This window comes from Indicator indicator, chromosome 9, assembly GCF_027791375.1.
Source record: "Indicator indicator isolate 239-I01 chromosome 9, UM_Iind_1.1, whole genome shotgun sequence".
NCBI lineage: Eukaryota > Metazoa > Chordata > Aves > Piciformes > Indicatoridae > Indicator > Indicator indicator.
Genome location: NC_072018.1, coordinates 30214328 through 30231412, shown reverse-complemented (window position 1 = coordinate 30231412; position 17085 = coordinate 30214328). Strand labels below are relative to the sequence as shown.

At 41.6% G+C, this 17085-nt stretch overlaps 1 protein-coding gene across 2 annotated transcripts in view; it reads right to left on the bottom strand.

Annotated features, from left to right (window-relative positions):
* The window catches only part of FZD3 (frizzled class receptor 3), a 52390-nt gene extending 35580 nt beyond the window's left edge, over nt 1–16810 (bottom strand). For both annotated transcript variants that reach the window (XM_054383395.1, XM_054383396.1), the window contains exon 1: nt 16622–16810. In XM_054383395.1, the coding sequence (XP_054239370.1) occupies nt 16622–16810 (189 nt within the window). The remainder of the gene's footprint in view (nt 1–16621) is intronic.
* Nucleotides 16811–17085: the final 275 nt, after the last annotated feature.

The window sequence follows — 17085 nt, the reverse complement described above, 5'->3', positions numbered from 1 at the left end:
TACTAAAAATATTTATGTCTTCATTTAAATAGCTATTAAGTCATCCCAACAATAAAAATGGCAAGCCATTACTATGCTTTTAAATGTTTTTTTTTTCTCATGCTGTAAATTGAACCAGACAATCATCCTGTTACTCACTTTAAAACCTAAGACCAATTATTTCACCTGCCTTACTTGTTAAAGGGCAGCAATCATGCAAACCATCCTACACTTTTTGGTCTGTGAACAGACAGCTGAGGGTAATTTCTCAACTGCAGGGGTAAAAACTGTAGCTTAAAGACAGTAAATAACATTAATCTCTGTCTATAGGACTAAAAAGCAAAGCCATCTGCTCTTGCTCTTTAAAGAGGTCTCCTGCTTCGTTTTAAATTCTGAAGTTTCTCTGGAAGACAGTGAGAAGATGGCATCCATCTGTCAAGCTGCACTTTCCCTAACTGTGATCTTTATGTTTTAGGAACTGATGAATGCAGATGGGTGGTCTTGGTAACAATTTCCATTTGCAAGAAGTGTTAGTTTTTGTAAGACAGCTGAGACTGCTTGGACTTCTTCCTTCCTCTCCATATGCCTGCTGTGAGGTGCTTGGGAGAATTCCAAAGTATCACAGAGGAATAAATACATAGTCCTCTGGAGAGTATTTTAGATCCTATTAAGTTCAGACACTACAAAGCACACTTGCCTGGACAAGAAAGAGACTATGGGGAAGGACTTGTAAGTCCTGACAAAATATTGTTCATTTAAATGACACATTTCTATCTCCTGCAGTTTCAAGACAACCTTCCAAGTACCGACTAAATGTGATTACTGCTTCGATGCCTGCTGAAAAAATGCTCCAGTGCTATTGGCATTGTGGGAAGGAGAAAGATCCTCATTATATGAAGTGAAGTGCTAGTGATAACAACCTTTTATTTCCCTCCTCTCTGCCACTGCTGACTGATCTGCATGTCAGGGACACGCAAACTATTTCTGCCAGCTCTAGAGAGGTCTGTATCCTTGAGAAATAACAGGAGTGAGGACTATCAACAATTCACTGCTGGCACAGTGTTCAAAAATGTATCTTGGTGAGTGAAAGAGGAAAAGCTGATATTCATTGTAACAGGTTGCCCAGGGAGGTAGCTGAGGCCCCATCCCTGGAGATACTCAAGGTTAGGATTGACAAGGCTGTCAGCAATCTGATCTAGTGGAGGCTGTCCCTGGTCACTGCATGAAGGTTGGACTATATGACCTTTAGAGGTCCCTTCCAACCCAAACCATTCTATGATTCCATACGAAGATTTGTTAGGAGAGTTGACACTAAGTTGAGAGCACACAGTGTCAAGATCAAGCTGTTGAGAGTTCCTGAAAAGGGGAATTTCTAAATGAAGCGTGGGAAAACATAGATAAGGACATATATAATATTCAAAATAAGATTTGCTTCACCTTTACATTTTTACTGCTATCAATGTACACAGTGACAGTGTCTGCCACATCATAAACAACATTAATACCCTGCATGTGACAACTTGGGTATCTGAAATACAATGGAAGTAACAATGAATACTCTTGCTGAAGAGAACTGCCTTTTAATTCTCAAAGCTTGATGACTTTTACTATTTCATGGACTATCTCATGAGGGATTTACAAGTGGCCTGCCCATGCTGGGTTAACAGTTTGACTTGATGATCTTAATGATCTCTTCCAGCCTAACCAATTCTATGATTCTACATGTGACTTCTCTATTTTTTTACACAGCTGAAGTAGCAAAATATCCAAGACAGCTTAGTATCATAAGCCAGTACAGACTACATGAAGTTTCATGTTTTCCACTGGGATGAGGATGAAAGAAAGCTTCTGTTCTCTAAACTCTGACATTCAAGCAGAAGCGTTTCTTGACAGACTATGGGTGTAAGTTTATCAACCCTTGCCCTCTCACCTGCCACCAGCCTCCTTCGCACTGACCTTTAAGATTATTTTAAACAGTCCATGAAACTGACTTTGAAGCCACACAAGCTGTGTTTGTACCATTCATAATGTAAAAAGCCAGGATAAGACCCTGAATGTTGAGACCTTTAAGAGTTCACATCTAAGTAGTGCTGGAGTATGTCCAAAGAAGGGCAATGAAAGTGGTGAAGGGTCTAGAGTAAAAATCTTGCGAAGAACAGCTGAGGGAACTGGGATTGTTTAGCCTGGAGAAAAGGAGGCTCAGAAGAGACCTTCTCGCTCTTTACAACTCCCTGAAAGGAGGCTGAAGCAAGGTAGTGGTCGGTTTCTTCTCCAAAGTAACAAGCAATGGAACAAGAAGGAATAGCCTCAAGTTGTGCCAGGGGAGGGTTATGTTGGACATCAGGAGCAATTTCTTCCCCAAAAGAGTTGTCAAGGCCTGGACCAGTCTGCCCAGGGCAGTAGAGAAGTCCCCATCCCTGGAGGGATTTAAAAGCAATGTAAAATGTGGTGCTGAGGGACATAGTTTAGTGGTAAGGTGTCAGTACTGGGTTAATTGTTGGACTTCACGACGTTCAAGCTCTCTTCCAACCAAAACGGTTCTGATTCTAAATACCTTTCCTGTAAAATACACTTAGGCTGATGAATTCACTTCTTCCTAAGCTTACTTTTTCACTGGTGTAGTTTCTTAATAACCTTACAATAGGTGTGGGCAAACTCGAGTACCAGTGCACAAAGCACAAAAGGGACATGTTACTGGAGGATGAAGAACAGGGTACATCTATGCTGACCTTACAGGTAGTTAACATTGAACCCTAAGCCGGGCTGCTCAGGACATCTGAGTTCAACTGCCCTGCACTCAAGCAGCCTCAAAAAATGTTACAAGGATATATTTAAGGCAAATCCCTGAGTTTTAAAGCATGAGCTCCACCATACAGAAGACAAAGACTTCTTGCTCTACATAAGAACAGGCATTGATGCTGTTAAAACCCAGGAACAAAACCCAGACTGCAAAACAAGAAACACACTAACTCAATTCAGGAAGCTCTATTTGCTACTCTCTTGGCAGCCAGACTGCTGTCAAAATTGTCACACAAGTTCTCTCACTAGCCATAACATTCTCTTTCATATAAGAAAATACAATGGCAGATGCAGTTGTAATAAATCAACTTACTGCTCAAGCTATGAATATCAGATAATGTTCTCAAAGAACAAATCACCATTCAAAAGCCCATGTCTTACCTGGCCACATGAGGATCAACATTTCCTTGGGCATAGGTTAAAGAACTTCGTTTTGCTTCTCTTAAAGCTTGTAATGCATCTAACCAAAATACATCAGGAATGATCTTGCAGTATGCACTAAGACTGTTGCATTGTATTAGATAAAAACCCCACAAACCAGTTACTGAATCACAGAATCCCAACATGGTTGCCCAGGATCATGTCCAGGTGGGTTTGGAATCTCTCCAGAGAAGGAGACTCCACAACTTCTTTGGGCAGCCTGGCCCAAGGCTCCCAGCACCCTCATAGAAAAGAATTTTCTCCTCATATTCAGGTGGAACCTCCTGGGTTCCAGTTTGTGCCCATTGCCCCTTGTCCTGTCCTTAGGCACCACTAAAAAGAGTCTGGCCCCATCCTCTTCACCTCTTCCCTTTAGATACTGATAAGCATTGAGAAGATCCCCTGTCAGTCTTCTAAACAACTCCAAGTCTCTCAGCCTCTCCTTATCACAGAGATGCTGAAGTTCCCTCATCATCTTTGTAGCCTCTGCTGGACTCTCTCCAGTAATTCCTTGTCTCTCTTGAACTGGGGAGCTCAGAACTGGACTCCCAGATATTTCCTTACTAGGGTGGAGTAGAGGGGGAGTAGAACCTTCTCTGAGTCTGTCAAATGATTTTTCGGCTATGTATTGGAACTTTTCTTGACTATGCCCAATATTTATTGTCCAAATTGAAAATGAAAAGGAATCCTCAGGTAGTACAATAAAGCAGTGCTAACTGTGAAATTTGGTATACACAGCTTGGAAAGAAGCAGACCACAACACTGATCCAATAAAACTATCTATATAAATAAATGATGAAAACTGAAATTAGAACATAACCTGTTAGATTAATACTATAAAAATTGTTCTAGAGAGCAAACAAAACCAATGTATAATATGAATGCTAATATTTTAACAGCTGTGCCTTAATATAACATTACAAACCATCTGTTACATCTACATACCAGCAAAAACCATACCCACGCAGAGATACAGACACAGAGACACATATCAATAGCTCGATGGAAGAGAAGATTTGCATCCTCAGGCCTCAAAATTAAGGATATTTCAGAGAGCAATAGTCAAGGGTTAGGGCTGGGCTGGCTGCTAAACTCTATGAACACTTCTCCCTCCCCAAAGTATAGAGAAAGGGAAAAGGGAGAGAGACTTAGGTCTCAGAAAACTGAAACAGTTTTAATGGAGAAAAAAAAAAGATAATATTAAATATACACAAATAGATACAAACCAATATTAAACCCAAGCCCTGATGGCAATTATATCACCATCACCAGTGATGCTGTGGGCAAGCACTGCGGAAATCTCAGACTCTGCAAAAGATGGGAAGCAGATTCAGGTGCTGGATTCTGGAACTGGATTTAGGAACACATGGATAGAGATTGAGGGCAGAATGGACAGAATGTCCTCCTCAGACACCAACCACTGTAGAAGAGCTTGGTGACCCCTCAGCTTTATACTAAATATGATGTACATGGAATGGAATCCTTTGAGCGGAAAAGAGGAGAAGAACCTCTCTCAACCTTCTGGCCACACTATCCTTAACATACCCCAGGACACTGTTGGTCTTCTTAGCCATGAAGGCACATTGCTTGCTCCTGGGAAATGTGCTGTCTACCAGCACTCCCAGGTCCTTCTTGGCAGAGCTGCTTTCCACCAGGCTAACCTCTAACCTGTACTGGTGCAGGGGGTTATTCTTCCTCAGAAGCAGGACTCAACACTTGCCCTTACTGAACACAAACAATGGGAAAATGAGGTGGCTTTGGGGAAAGTTTTCAGCCTTTGGAAAGAAATTTTTCTTTCACGGTTATAATTTTATAGTGAGTCTGTATGTTCTGAACATGGATTGACCCCACTTCCTGGGATGGCTTTATAAATTTTAAAAGATATTGTCCATCCCAATACATATTTCTTTTTCCCCATTACAGTTATTACAAGAGGACTGCTACACGGGCCTCTCTACTTCACCCAACTGCACATCAGAACAGAGAAGATAAGACTGAGAAAATCTCAATTTACTTCAACATATTAAATGAAAATTCACTTTCTCTCAAAGCTTTAAGATAATTAGTTGATGACGTAAATTATTAACCAGTTAAACCATTAACCATATGTAAAAAGCATCTGCAGACACAGCAGCTGTAAATTAAAATTTCACTTTTTTTAGATTCATTGGTGAATCTTATCCCTCCCACTTAGTGTCAAGCTAATGAGGTCACATATGAACTTTACAGGGTAGGATAAGGAAAAATAATTAAATATAACTGCAATTAGACAAGACTTTTGCACTAGACAGAAAGCTGTTAGATACCTCACAAGCCTTCAAATGACCAATTCTAAAAGCCTCACCAAAACTATCAACTTCAGAATAAAACCAAGTTCCCCCAGTTGATTTTTCTTCCCTTAAGTTAATTTATCAGATAAATATTTGACAGAAATTCCCACAGTGCCTCTGCTTATTTGTTTCTGTGGCACCCTAAAAGCAGGCCTGCCTCTCTCAAAAGAGATAAAAGTGTAAGATCCAGAAGTTTCTCCCTGTTGAGGACAGAAGTTTGTAAGCCTAGCTCTCTTCTGTGGAACTAGCACAGCTGTGGGGGAAAATTGCTTCCACAGTGTGTCCTGTGTGTCTTTGTAACACTCTGGACAAGTAGGACAAGACCTCACACAATAACAGGATTAACAAGACAGTGGGAGAAGAGAGGGGACACAGATGGAAGGAAACAAGGGAAGACAAAAAGCTTATGCAACTACTGTGTGAGATCACTAGACCCAAGTTCTTTTCCTGTTGAACAGAACACAGGGAAGCAAATATCTGTGGGTGTTGTGGAAGAAGTACTCCTTCAAAACATATCATGAACAGTAAGTGACACAAGCACTATAAACGTACTCAGTGTCAGGCTGTGCATGGAACAGACTGCAGCAGGGGAAGCAAAGCAGAATGGAGTCAGCGAGATCAAACTATGAAAGAGCAGGTCAGATAAATAGGAAAGACTACAGCCCAGAGATGTACCATTTGAGAGTGATGTGAAAGACAAGAGGAATAAGCATGTTTTCCCATTGATTGCCTCTTTGAGTAATTGCCCAGTGCTGCAAAATTCCTTTTATATAGACCTGTGTCTAAAAGGATGGAAAATGCAATTGAGCAAAGAGCAGGTGTGGGGCTCAAAGGTAGGGAAGGCGAAAAACGCTGGAAGCCTGCTGTGATCAGGCCTGTTTGGTTAGCCACAGCAGGGCTCATCTGGCACACCGCAGATGACCAGTCAGAGGGAGGTTCTGCTCTGAGGAACCACAGAAAGTTCATAGAGCAGAGCTGGCTTTCCAACTACCTTTGTCTCTTAAATCTCAAAAGCAGCAGGATGGGGACAGGACAGTGCATTGGAGGGTATGTACGTGCATTTTTAGCATTTCATGATGAGTTCTGCTTAATAGCTCTTGGCTGATACCACTCATACTTGGCCTCCACTGCCTCCCACCTCACAGATTAGAACTAACACTGAGAGATCAAAAATGTGTCCTTTATCTGTCATGTTGGCTCCTCTCCAATGGGTACAACAGGTTGTGTCAGAGGAAATTAGCTACCACTGCAGGAGAACTGCAAGTCACAGATCTTTTGCAGTCCTGGCTTCAATTCAACACCCCTTTCTTGAGCCCCCTCTGTGACCCCGGCTACTAATAGCAACTGGCACGAAGAGGGAGGGGAATCAGCGCCTGAAATTTAAAAGTCTGGAAGCTTACTGTTGCCTGACAAAAGCAACTCCCCTCTGTTGTGTCAAAGAAAAAGTAATGCATGGATGTGAAAGATTATGTTGCCTTTTTGTGATGCCACTTAATTAAAATTATTCTGAAAAACAAGAATAATTTAGAATCATAGGCTCACAGGATTGTTTAGCCTGGAAGAGACCTTTAAGATCATTGAATCCAACCATTAATTCAGCAATGCCAGGTCATTGCTAAGCCATGTCCCTCAGCACCACACCTATACAGCTTTTCAGTCCCTCCAGGGATTGTAACTCCACCACTGCCCTGGGCAGCCTGTCCCAGGGCTTGAAAACCCTGGGTAAGAATTTGTTCTTCATGCCCAACCTAAACCTGCCCTGGCACAACCTGAGGCCATTTCCTCTCGTCCTGTCATTTGTTGCTTGGGAGAAAATTTGCCCCTAGTTATGAAGTAAGACTATGGAAGAAGTCTGTGTGCTTTTCAGGGGCTCAGACTTTTCAGCATTTTACCCACAAAATGTCTTAAAGTGCAGCTTTTGTTTTTTCTCCCTTTATCATTGAGAGCAGGCATCAGAAGTGAAATCCAAGGTCAAACTTTGTTATTGTAGTCTTCTCTGCAGTCACATTTCCATACTGCAACTGTCCAGCTCTGGCCACAATGATAAAATTGTGCAGGAAGACAGCAGAAGGAACACTCATGAGTAGGAATTTGACTAATGGGTCTGTTGATTCTGAATGGCATATATTCATCCACTCCTCCACAAAAAAAAAAAAAAAAAAAAAGGATGTGCAGATGGTAGATAATTGACAGTATGATTGAATCATTAGGAAGGGAAAAAAACGTAAGAGGTGTAAGTTTTTAGAGCAAAATATTAAAAGCATGAATGATGCTTTTGGACCTATGAGGGGAAAAAGCTAAATGAATGGCTGAGTAGAATTCACTCACAGAATTTTAAAAGGAAGATGTTTCTCCTTGCTTAGTGCCACTAACATGACAAATTTAGTTCTATAAATCAAAAACAGGGAATATAAACAATTTTACAAATTGAATGCAACTTTTAAAAGATAAATTTCAGGTTTCTACCAGACACAAAGATGAACTACAAGGAGCCTTCCTTCCTTCCTTGTTCAAATTCAAATCAACCAGCCCCCTTTGTGCTTCTGTTCTCTCCTCTCTTTTCAAATTTCCTTCCTTGTTTCCATGGGAACCCCCTCGCTGACAAGCCTCCTAGCAGAGCCAGAGGCCAGGCTTTGCAAGGGGTGTGAAAAGGGGAGAGAGTCAAAGGGCAGAATTTGGCTCTGGAGAATCAAGATGCCAACCTTTGACACCCCACAAAAGGGACGTAACCATAGGAACTAACTCTGTGGGACAGGGGCAGGAAGGAGGACAGAGTATCATGGCCAAATCCACAAGATGAGAAACAAAATGGGAAAGGCATCTTTAAAAAAAGTCAGTTCTGGAACCTCCAATAAAAAAAAAGTCTTATAAATGGACTCAATTGAAATACGACTTTAAGGAATAAGTATACAATGTTGTGCTAGTTTTAAGTCCATCTAACAGCCTCAAATTAATTTATATGGAACCATAGAGAATTTGGGCAGAACTGATTCTTAAATTCAGTGAGTATTTAATCATAGAATCACAGAATGCTTTAGGTTGGAAGGGACCTTTAAAGGTCATCTGGTCTAGCACCCCGCATAGTGAGCAGGGACACCTGCAACTAGATGAGGTTGCTCTGAGCACCATTCAATCCAACCTGGAATGGTTCCAGGGACAGGACTTCTACCACCTCCCTGGGTAAGCTGGGCCAGTGATTCTAAGATTTCTACTAGGTTGTTTTTCACATGAATAATACTCTTTATAACCACATTTTATTTAAAATGTCACTGTTTTGAAAGCCCCAAGTGTTGCAAGATCGAACATTGAACTCAATTCAGAAACACTGGGCTCCTCAACCATTAGGGATATTTTGCAGCCCACAGGCTATCTGCCTTGGGTACCAGTTTGGTGCTAGGTACAGGGCAAACATTGTATCAGTTTCCTGCAGAAAGTCACAAAACCCTCCTGCATCTGCATCTCTTAATGACCAGGAAACAAAATGGGGAGTAAAGTAGCAGACACATATGCATTTATTTAATAAGGTTCATCCTTTGAATATTAAAAACATGCTTTGGTGAGCAGCTCTTCTACTCATACCACAGAACTCAACAGCTTCACAGACAAACTTTCTCTAAAACCACCACAAATACCTCCCCAAAGAAGAAAACTGCAGCCACAGCAGCAAGACAAATGATGAAATTCATAGCTGCTCCTTGGTGCTGAAGTTGTTTTTTCATATTTGTTCTCTTGTCTTGTCAGTCTGTTGTAGCTTCCATTTTAAATTCAACTATCCTATAACTGGAACCATCATGACACACTAGAGAAAGGAAGGAAAAACCCACCACATCCAAGTGATCAGCAAAATAAAAAGTACATCTCAGCTAGGCCACACAATTTTTAATCCAATGTTTTTTAAGTAGTCCACTGTTATATACATATCTCTCAACTATTTGCACAAAAACCCACATTCTGAAAAAAATGACAAGTCAAAAGGACAGAAAACTAAAGAGTCTCCAACCTATTATGTCAGCTCGCAAGTTACAACTGACTTGTCTAAATAGTCTTTGGAACAGAAGAGTATAAAGGGGGAAGAGAAAGGTCTTGCTAGTAACTTGGACTAGCCAGAATGGTTAATTCTACGCTGGACATGCTAAATCTTTGTCTTACCAGGGACATAATCTAATGTGTGTACGTGCAGAACACGAGGTGGCTATTTCAGTACTAATATAGTAGAACTCTGCCCTCCAACTTACACATACCACTAGATGTAAGGCTAAGCCTAATTACTGTAACCTATACTACTACATCATCAAATATGTAATATAAACATGGGGTTTGTCCTACAGCAGCTGCCTCCAAGATAATCAGCTCATTGGTTTTGATTAAGGTAGAGAAAAAGCACACCACAACCAGTCTGCACGCTTGTTGTAAATGAGAGGAAGGGTACAGGGTATGATCAATATTCCCTTAATGCTTCAGCACAACATTATTTTGATTCTGAGTTTAGACTTGTGGATGGATATAAAGCTGAAACTGACTATAAAGTACATTGTCATTCAACTATTCAAAATAAATTCATGTGTATTCCACCTTCCCTAATAATTCCTCTTAAAGCCTCCACCAGATGCTGCTGAATTAGCCACACTGCAGAGCCATCTGCCTTCATGGCCCTGAAAACAAGCCCACTGTGAATAGATGTTGATTAAGATGTAGATCATTTACTTTAAACCAAATCATTACATAAAACTAATGTTTTTTTCATATGCCTGCACTAAACTATTAAGACTAAACTTCATTTCCATACATTTCCAGTCAAAGATGATGCTCTTTCCTTTTCTTCCTTATTTAAGCCTCTACAAATTTCAAAGAAAGTACAAAGAAGGGAGATTTAGACTAGATGTAAGGAGGAAATTGTGTATTCTGAGGGTGGTGAGAAACCAGCCTGGGTTACCCAGAGAGGTGGTAGAAGCTCCGTCCCTGGAACCACTCCAAGTCAGGTTGGACAGGGCTCTGAGCAACCTGATGTAGCCGACGACGTACCTGCTCACTTGCAGGGGTGTCGGACTAGATGACCTCTAAAGATCCCTTCCCACCCAAACCATTCTGTGATTCTACACATGCATACTTTTATGGTTTATCTGAACGTAAATTACTGTCTCACGTGGCTGCTCTTCCTGTCTGTTAGTATTCATTGAATATTCAATATTCATTCAGATAATCTTGAGGTTCTCTGGACCTCAGTGTGAAAAGGATTGGATTGATGGTCCTAATATGAGTTTGCCTAAGGCTATGCTCAAGAAACAGCTTCCTCAGAAGCCTCTTTTTACAAAACTGTCAGATCATACTATTTTTTTATCAACCTGGGGATGCAAAAACTCTTCTTCTTTTGCAATTGTTTCTATCACCCCAGATTTTCACCTTCATACAGCACTCAGGCCCTTTACAGGTCAAGACTGAAGCCACAAGCTGACAGGTTTCAAACAGACAAATCTCAGATATTCTTAGAGCAGGAATTTCTATGCAGTGCATCATTGGGCACTCCTTTGCTCTGCAGAATCATCTTTGCAATTCTAGCTTCAAGACAGTCTGGTTTAACAATAAAACAATCTACATCTTCCAATGGTTATTTCTAAAGTAAAAATTCAGAGTGGGAATAAGGGAATACAAAGTTAATAAAGGAGTAAGCTCTAATCAGATGGTGTGCTGCTTGTGTTCTTATGATCACGTACAGCTCCATTGTTCTGCAAGTATCATAATCTTACACACTAAAGAGAAAATGAATCCCTTCTGCACATTAGTTTCTAAGATTAGGATGCTTACAAAACACCAGCTGATTAAAACCTACTTTTCCATTAGCTTTCTATTCTTGTACAAATTTTTGGATGCAGAACTGAGGAATACAGAAAGCAAAGAAAAAGTGCTGAGATTTAGAGCGTATAGTGCACAAGCAAAGCAAAAAGGAATAAAGATGGAATTAGGGGGGGAAGCAGGATAAAGGAGGGAAGAAGTTAAGAATTTTCCCCCCTACACTCTCCCCATCCTTGTGGATGAGTGGGAAAGAAAGAAAGAAAGATGCTTCCCACCTGCATACAAAAATATCACTCAAAAATAGAAGAGGGATGGGGCAATATTACCTCCCAGCTCCAAGGGAGGCAGGAATCACATCCACATAAAACAAGGTCAGTGCATTTTGCACACTTTTCCTGGCCCTTATGAAAACCAAGAACTGAGACACACTATTCTACATTAAATTCAAACCTCAGTTGTCTTAAATAGAATCATAGAATGATTTAGGTTGGAAGGGACCTGCAAAGGTCATCTAGTCCAACCCCCCTGCAGTTAGCAGGGACATCCTCCACTAGATCAGGTTACCCAGAGTCCTGTTGAGCCTCACCTTGAGTATCTCCAGGGATGGGGCCTCAACGACCTCCCTGGGCAACTTGTTCCAATGTTCCACACCCTTGGTAAGGAACTTGTTCCTAACATCCCATCTAAACCTACTCTTCTCTAATTTCACACAATTGCCCCTCGTTCTGTCACTAGAGGCCTTTGTTCTACTCCAACTTTCTTGTAGGTGCCCTTTCAGGTGCTGGAGTCTATAAATCAGTAACAATATATGTCTGACAGTAAAGCTATTTGAGAAACACCACTAAAATGAGCCACTTAGCATGTGACCAAGCTATACAAGTAAAACTCTAATCTCAGAAGCTAAGGCTGGCTAGGAATAAATATAGCTGTGTCTTCTGTTGATGCCATTTTTAACTATACTGTTTGGTTTCTATTCAAAAGGGACTTTAAAAAAAGAACTAAGACTCCAAATTCCTGCTGGGAGGAGAAACAAAAATATTGCCACCCAAAAAACGAAAATATGTTATACACACAGAAATGTAGATACCGAGGATATGAAGTTTTGCAGCACGCACTCTGCTCTGTGCCAGGTTGATGGCATCATCCTCTGTAAGAATTGGTACAAAGAAAAAACAGCTAATTTTGAAACAGAGTATGAACAATCAGGTATCTTCACATCTGTGGTTGCATGTTCTATGGCAAAGTCCATTAGCTCTGCTTCTAAATATTCAAAATCCCATGACTGGATAATCTTTTTTCATTAATCCAGTGATTCCCAGATGGTGAACCCTGCCAAGCTGATGGAGTAGGAGAATATTTGTTGGAAAAGACCTTGAAGATCATGGAGTCTAATCTTTAACACAGTACTGCCACGTGACACTAAACCAATGTACCTCAGCAATACATCCACACAGCTTTTTAATCCCACTGCCCTGGGAAGGCTGGACCAGTGCCTTGCAACCCTCTTGGGGAAGAATGTTCCTCATGTCCAACCTAAACTTCCCCTAGCCCAACTTGAGGCTGTTTCCTCTCATCCTGTCTCTTGTTCCTTGGGAGAAGGGGCCAACCCCCCCTTGCACCAACCTCCTTTCAGGGAGTTGTAGAGAACCAGAAGGTCTCCCCTCAGCCCTCTTTTCTCCAGGCTAAACAAGCACATTTCCTGCAGCTGATCTTCACAAGACTTGTGCCCTAGACCCTTTGACAGCTTCATTGCTCTTCTTTTGACTCACTCCAGCCCCTTAATGACCTTCTTGGAGTGTGAGGCCCAAAACTGAATCCAGCATTCCAGGTAGAGTTTCATCAGTGCCAAGTACATGGGGACAATCACCCTCCTGGTCCTGCTGGCCACATTATTGTTGATCCAAGCCAGGATGCTGTTGGCCTTCTTGGTCACGTGGACACAGGCTGGCTCATCTTCAGCTGGTTGTTGACCAACACCCCCAGGTCCTTTTCTTCTGGGGACTTTCCAGCCTCTTCCCCTGGTCTAGAGTATTGCATGAGGTTGTTGTGACCCAAGTGTGGGACCCAGCACTTGGCCTTGTTGAACCTCAGCCCATCCACCCAGCCTGTCCACAACTTTCTGTAGAGCCTCCCCGCTGTCAAGCAGATCAACATTCCAGTCTAACTTAGTTGTGTCTGCAAACATACTGAGGCTGCCCTCAGCCTCCTTAACCAGATCATTAATAAGCTACTAAAAAGGTCAGGCACCAGTACTAACCTCGGAGGAGCTCCACTTGTGATTGCCCACCAAGTGGATTTATGAGACAGCATTACTCCTTTCTCCTTCAAGCTACAACCAAGTCCACTGCAAGATGACATTATTTCTCTATTGCCCCCTTTGCTTCTCCCACCTGCACACTTAGCCAGCCTGGTTACAGTGCATCCATAAGTCCTTCTGACTGCTCTTTTTTGATATGCAAAATTGGAATGAAGTTGTGAGTGAGTGCAAAGGAAGAACCTGTTATCTCCTCTGCCCACATGGTCACCGCATCATTTCATTTCTGGAGCATTTGACCTCTGGTATAATCCCAAAAGACAACATTTCAGTGCTCACCCAGAGGGAACCATTTAGCCCTCAATTCTGTCTGGTTTCTGTCCTTGAAATCCTCTTTGATCCCTAGCATCATTTGTCAGATCCCTTAAAAAATCAGGGGAATGAGGAAGTGCTGGCAGTATGTTTAACTGCAGAAAGGCTGGCAATCATCATATTAAACCACTTCTCTTCATCAGTGACAAAAGCTTTAACAGCATGCTCCCAGGCTGCAACAGGCTACCAGGTTACGTGTTCTCTGACAAAAATATTTGTTGACAAAGACTGCATTCAAGCATATAAAAAACACTGCTTCATATAAAAAACACTGCTTGCCTGTCTTACACCTAAGCAAATCCTCCAAGGCCAAAGGAATATTAAGCGAAAAAGGGGACAGAAGATAATTCTTCATGTTGTAGCAATAATAATCCAGAAGATGGGTAAACACTTTCAGATCCCTCAGGGAAAAGGGGTAATTTTGTCATTGTCACAGCCTCACACAGCATACAATCTGTGTAACACAGCAGAACTGTGGCAGCAGCACAGTGTGACATCATCTCAATGTCACAGAACTATTTAGAGGGGAGTTTTAACCACAGAGCCGAAGCAGATTGTGCTAGATGGGTATTGCCACAAAACAACCTGTTAGTGGATGACACAATATTCTAAAAAGACCTTACAAGATGTTTCACATGACAGCAGGTAGCATATAAAAGGCATGAGCAGGGTCAGCGGCTGTGATGCTGGCAGCAAGCACAGCAGGTGCTGCTGTGCAGAACTGCAGGGCAGGACAGCTCCCAGCTCTGGCCTGGACAGCTCAGCCCTGGCTCCAGGCTGCTGAGGAGGCTCCCAAAATACCTGGTTTTTACACCCATCACCTTAGAACTCTGTACTCTGTCATAACCAAGTGGCCATGAGTGCCAACAGCATCCTGGCCTGTATCAGCAATAGTGTGGCAAACAAGACTAGGGCAGAGATCATCCTCCCTGTGCTGGATACCAGTGAATCCTGGATTCAGTTTTGGGCCCCTCACTCCAAGAAGGATGTCAAGATGATGGAGCAAACACAGAGAATGGCAACAAAGATGATGAAAGATCACAAATCTTGTGAGGAACAGCTGAGGGAAAAGGGGGTGTTCAGCCTGGAGAAAAGCAGGCTGAGGGGAGACCTTGTCACGCTCCACAACTCCCTGGAAGGAGGTTGTAGTGAGGTGGGAGCTCAGTCTCTCCTCCCAGGTAACAAGCGATAGGAGAAAAGGAAACAGCCTGAAGGTGCAGCAGGGGAGGTTTAGATTGCATATTAGGAAGATTTGCTTCATGGAAGTGGTTGTCAAAGCTGTCCAGGGCAGTGCTGGAGTCCCCATCCCTGGAGGGATTTAAAAGCTGTGTAGATGTTTTATTGAGGGACATTGGTTAGTGACCTGGTAGTGCTGGATTGACAGCTGGATTTGATGATCCAAAAGGACTCTTCCTACCAAAGGTGTTCTGTGACTAGTGTGACAGTTTGTGCTAATCAGCTTTACTCCTTTTAGAAAACTATAGATGTAAAACTGCTCTTTTTACCCTCTGCTACAGCCAAGTAGTTGTCAACAGAGGTTGCACTGGTGCAACTGGTGTTTGCCCTCTACCAGAAGGAGTAAAAATCAACTTAGAGATACGTAGGGATAAAATAATGCTCCAGGCCTTGAATATAGAAAGCTTTCCCTTCAATCTCACAGGATTAGAGCACAGATGAAATGTAGCACAGAGGAAAGCTTAAGGCATTATCTTTCCTAGAGTAAATAAAGGCACAAGGGAACCAATTACAGTATGGACCAGGATACACTGAGAGAGATTCCTGATATTTTAGTTTTCTTTGTTTAATCAAGATGGTTAACACCAATATTGCTGGAACATATCAAGAAAACACTGACCTATTATTCTTTATTATAATTATGAAGGAATCAAAGTCTCAAAAATACAACCTACTAGGATTTTAACAGTTGCTTCAATTAAGTAATCAATGGTATGGACAGAGAAGTACAATGAATTCACTAATGATAACACCACAGCTGTAATAGTTCTCTTTATTGCTTCACATTCACCCTTTTTTGGATTGCACACTTGCAGTCCAAGGAAGCTGCATTTTTCTCAAGGGTTATATTAAGAAGTGGAACCTGCCAGAATCACAAGGACTTCCTCCCTCAATACACCACAGGAATCATGCTGCTCCTGTTGCTATATTATTTTATCATAGATTTACAGAATCATTTATGCTGGAAAAGACCTTTAAGATCACCGAGTCCAACCATTAACCTAATCCTACCAAGTCTGCTGCAAAACCATGTTCCTAAGCAGGTAAGAAAGGCCAAATATTACAAAGCTATCCAAGAATGCAGCCTTCAGAACTAAAAATCTGCTATTTGTGGCTCAGTGTCCTGTTTTTCTGGCACTTAGCTAAGTGACAGACCATTCAAACTAATCATTCATGATTTGCCTGCATATCTAAAGTAACATACAAACATTAGATCTAGAGTACTTCACACTAAATTAGGCAAATTTTGTAGTCATAGAATTTTCTGTATATATTACAATACATGTTATGAAAGTGGTAGCTGGGGTTTATATTGAAGTAATTAATTATTTTGATTTTTCTCATTTTTACTTCTAATATAAAATATCTTCCTGGATTCTGTTATCATTTATTTGTCAACTAGAGGACAAAAATATACACATTGATAATAATATAGTCTTACCTCCATTGCTAATGCTGCTGTTTGCTGGTCATAATGATTCAGAAGATTAGGCATGAAGGTGGTATTGTAAGGCAGGTCCTGGCACATCCGCAAGATGATGGGCTCACAAGAAAATAAACTGTGCCCTCTGGTGTGCCCCACTAAAACATCCAACAGCCAAAGGTAACAGAACATCCAGCTAGAAGCCATCCTTCCACGCTGGGAATGGGGCCAGGTCTTGAGCCCAGGCTGAAAGGTGCTTTAACTCCTCATGTACACTCAGATTTCACTTCAGCGACATGTTCAGTCCTGGTTTAAGGTTCTTCAGAACTGGAATGTTTTTTGTATGTGACATTCTTAGCTCAGTCCAGGACCTGTATTTGAGACAGATGTGAGAAATCCTGCCTTTTCTTTTCCCAGTACTACAGGTTATGGTATGAAAATCTTTTAACCACATTCCCACACAACTGACTCCATTGTGACAG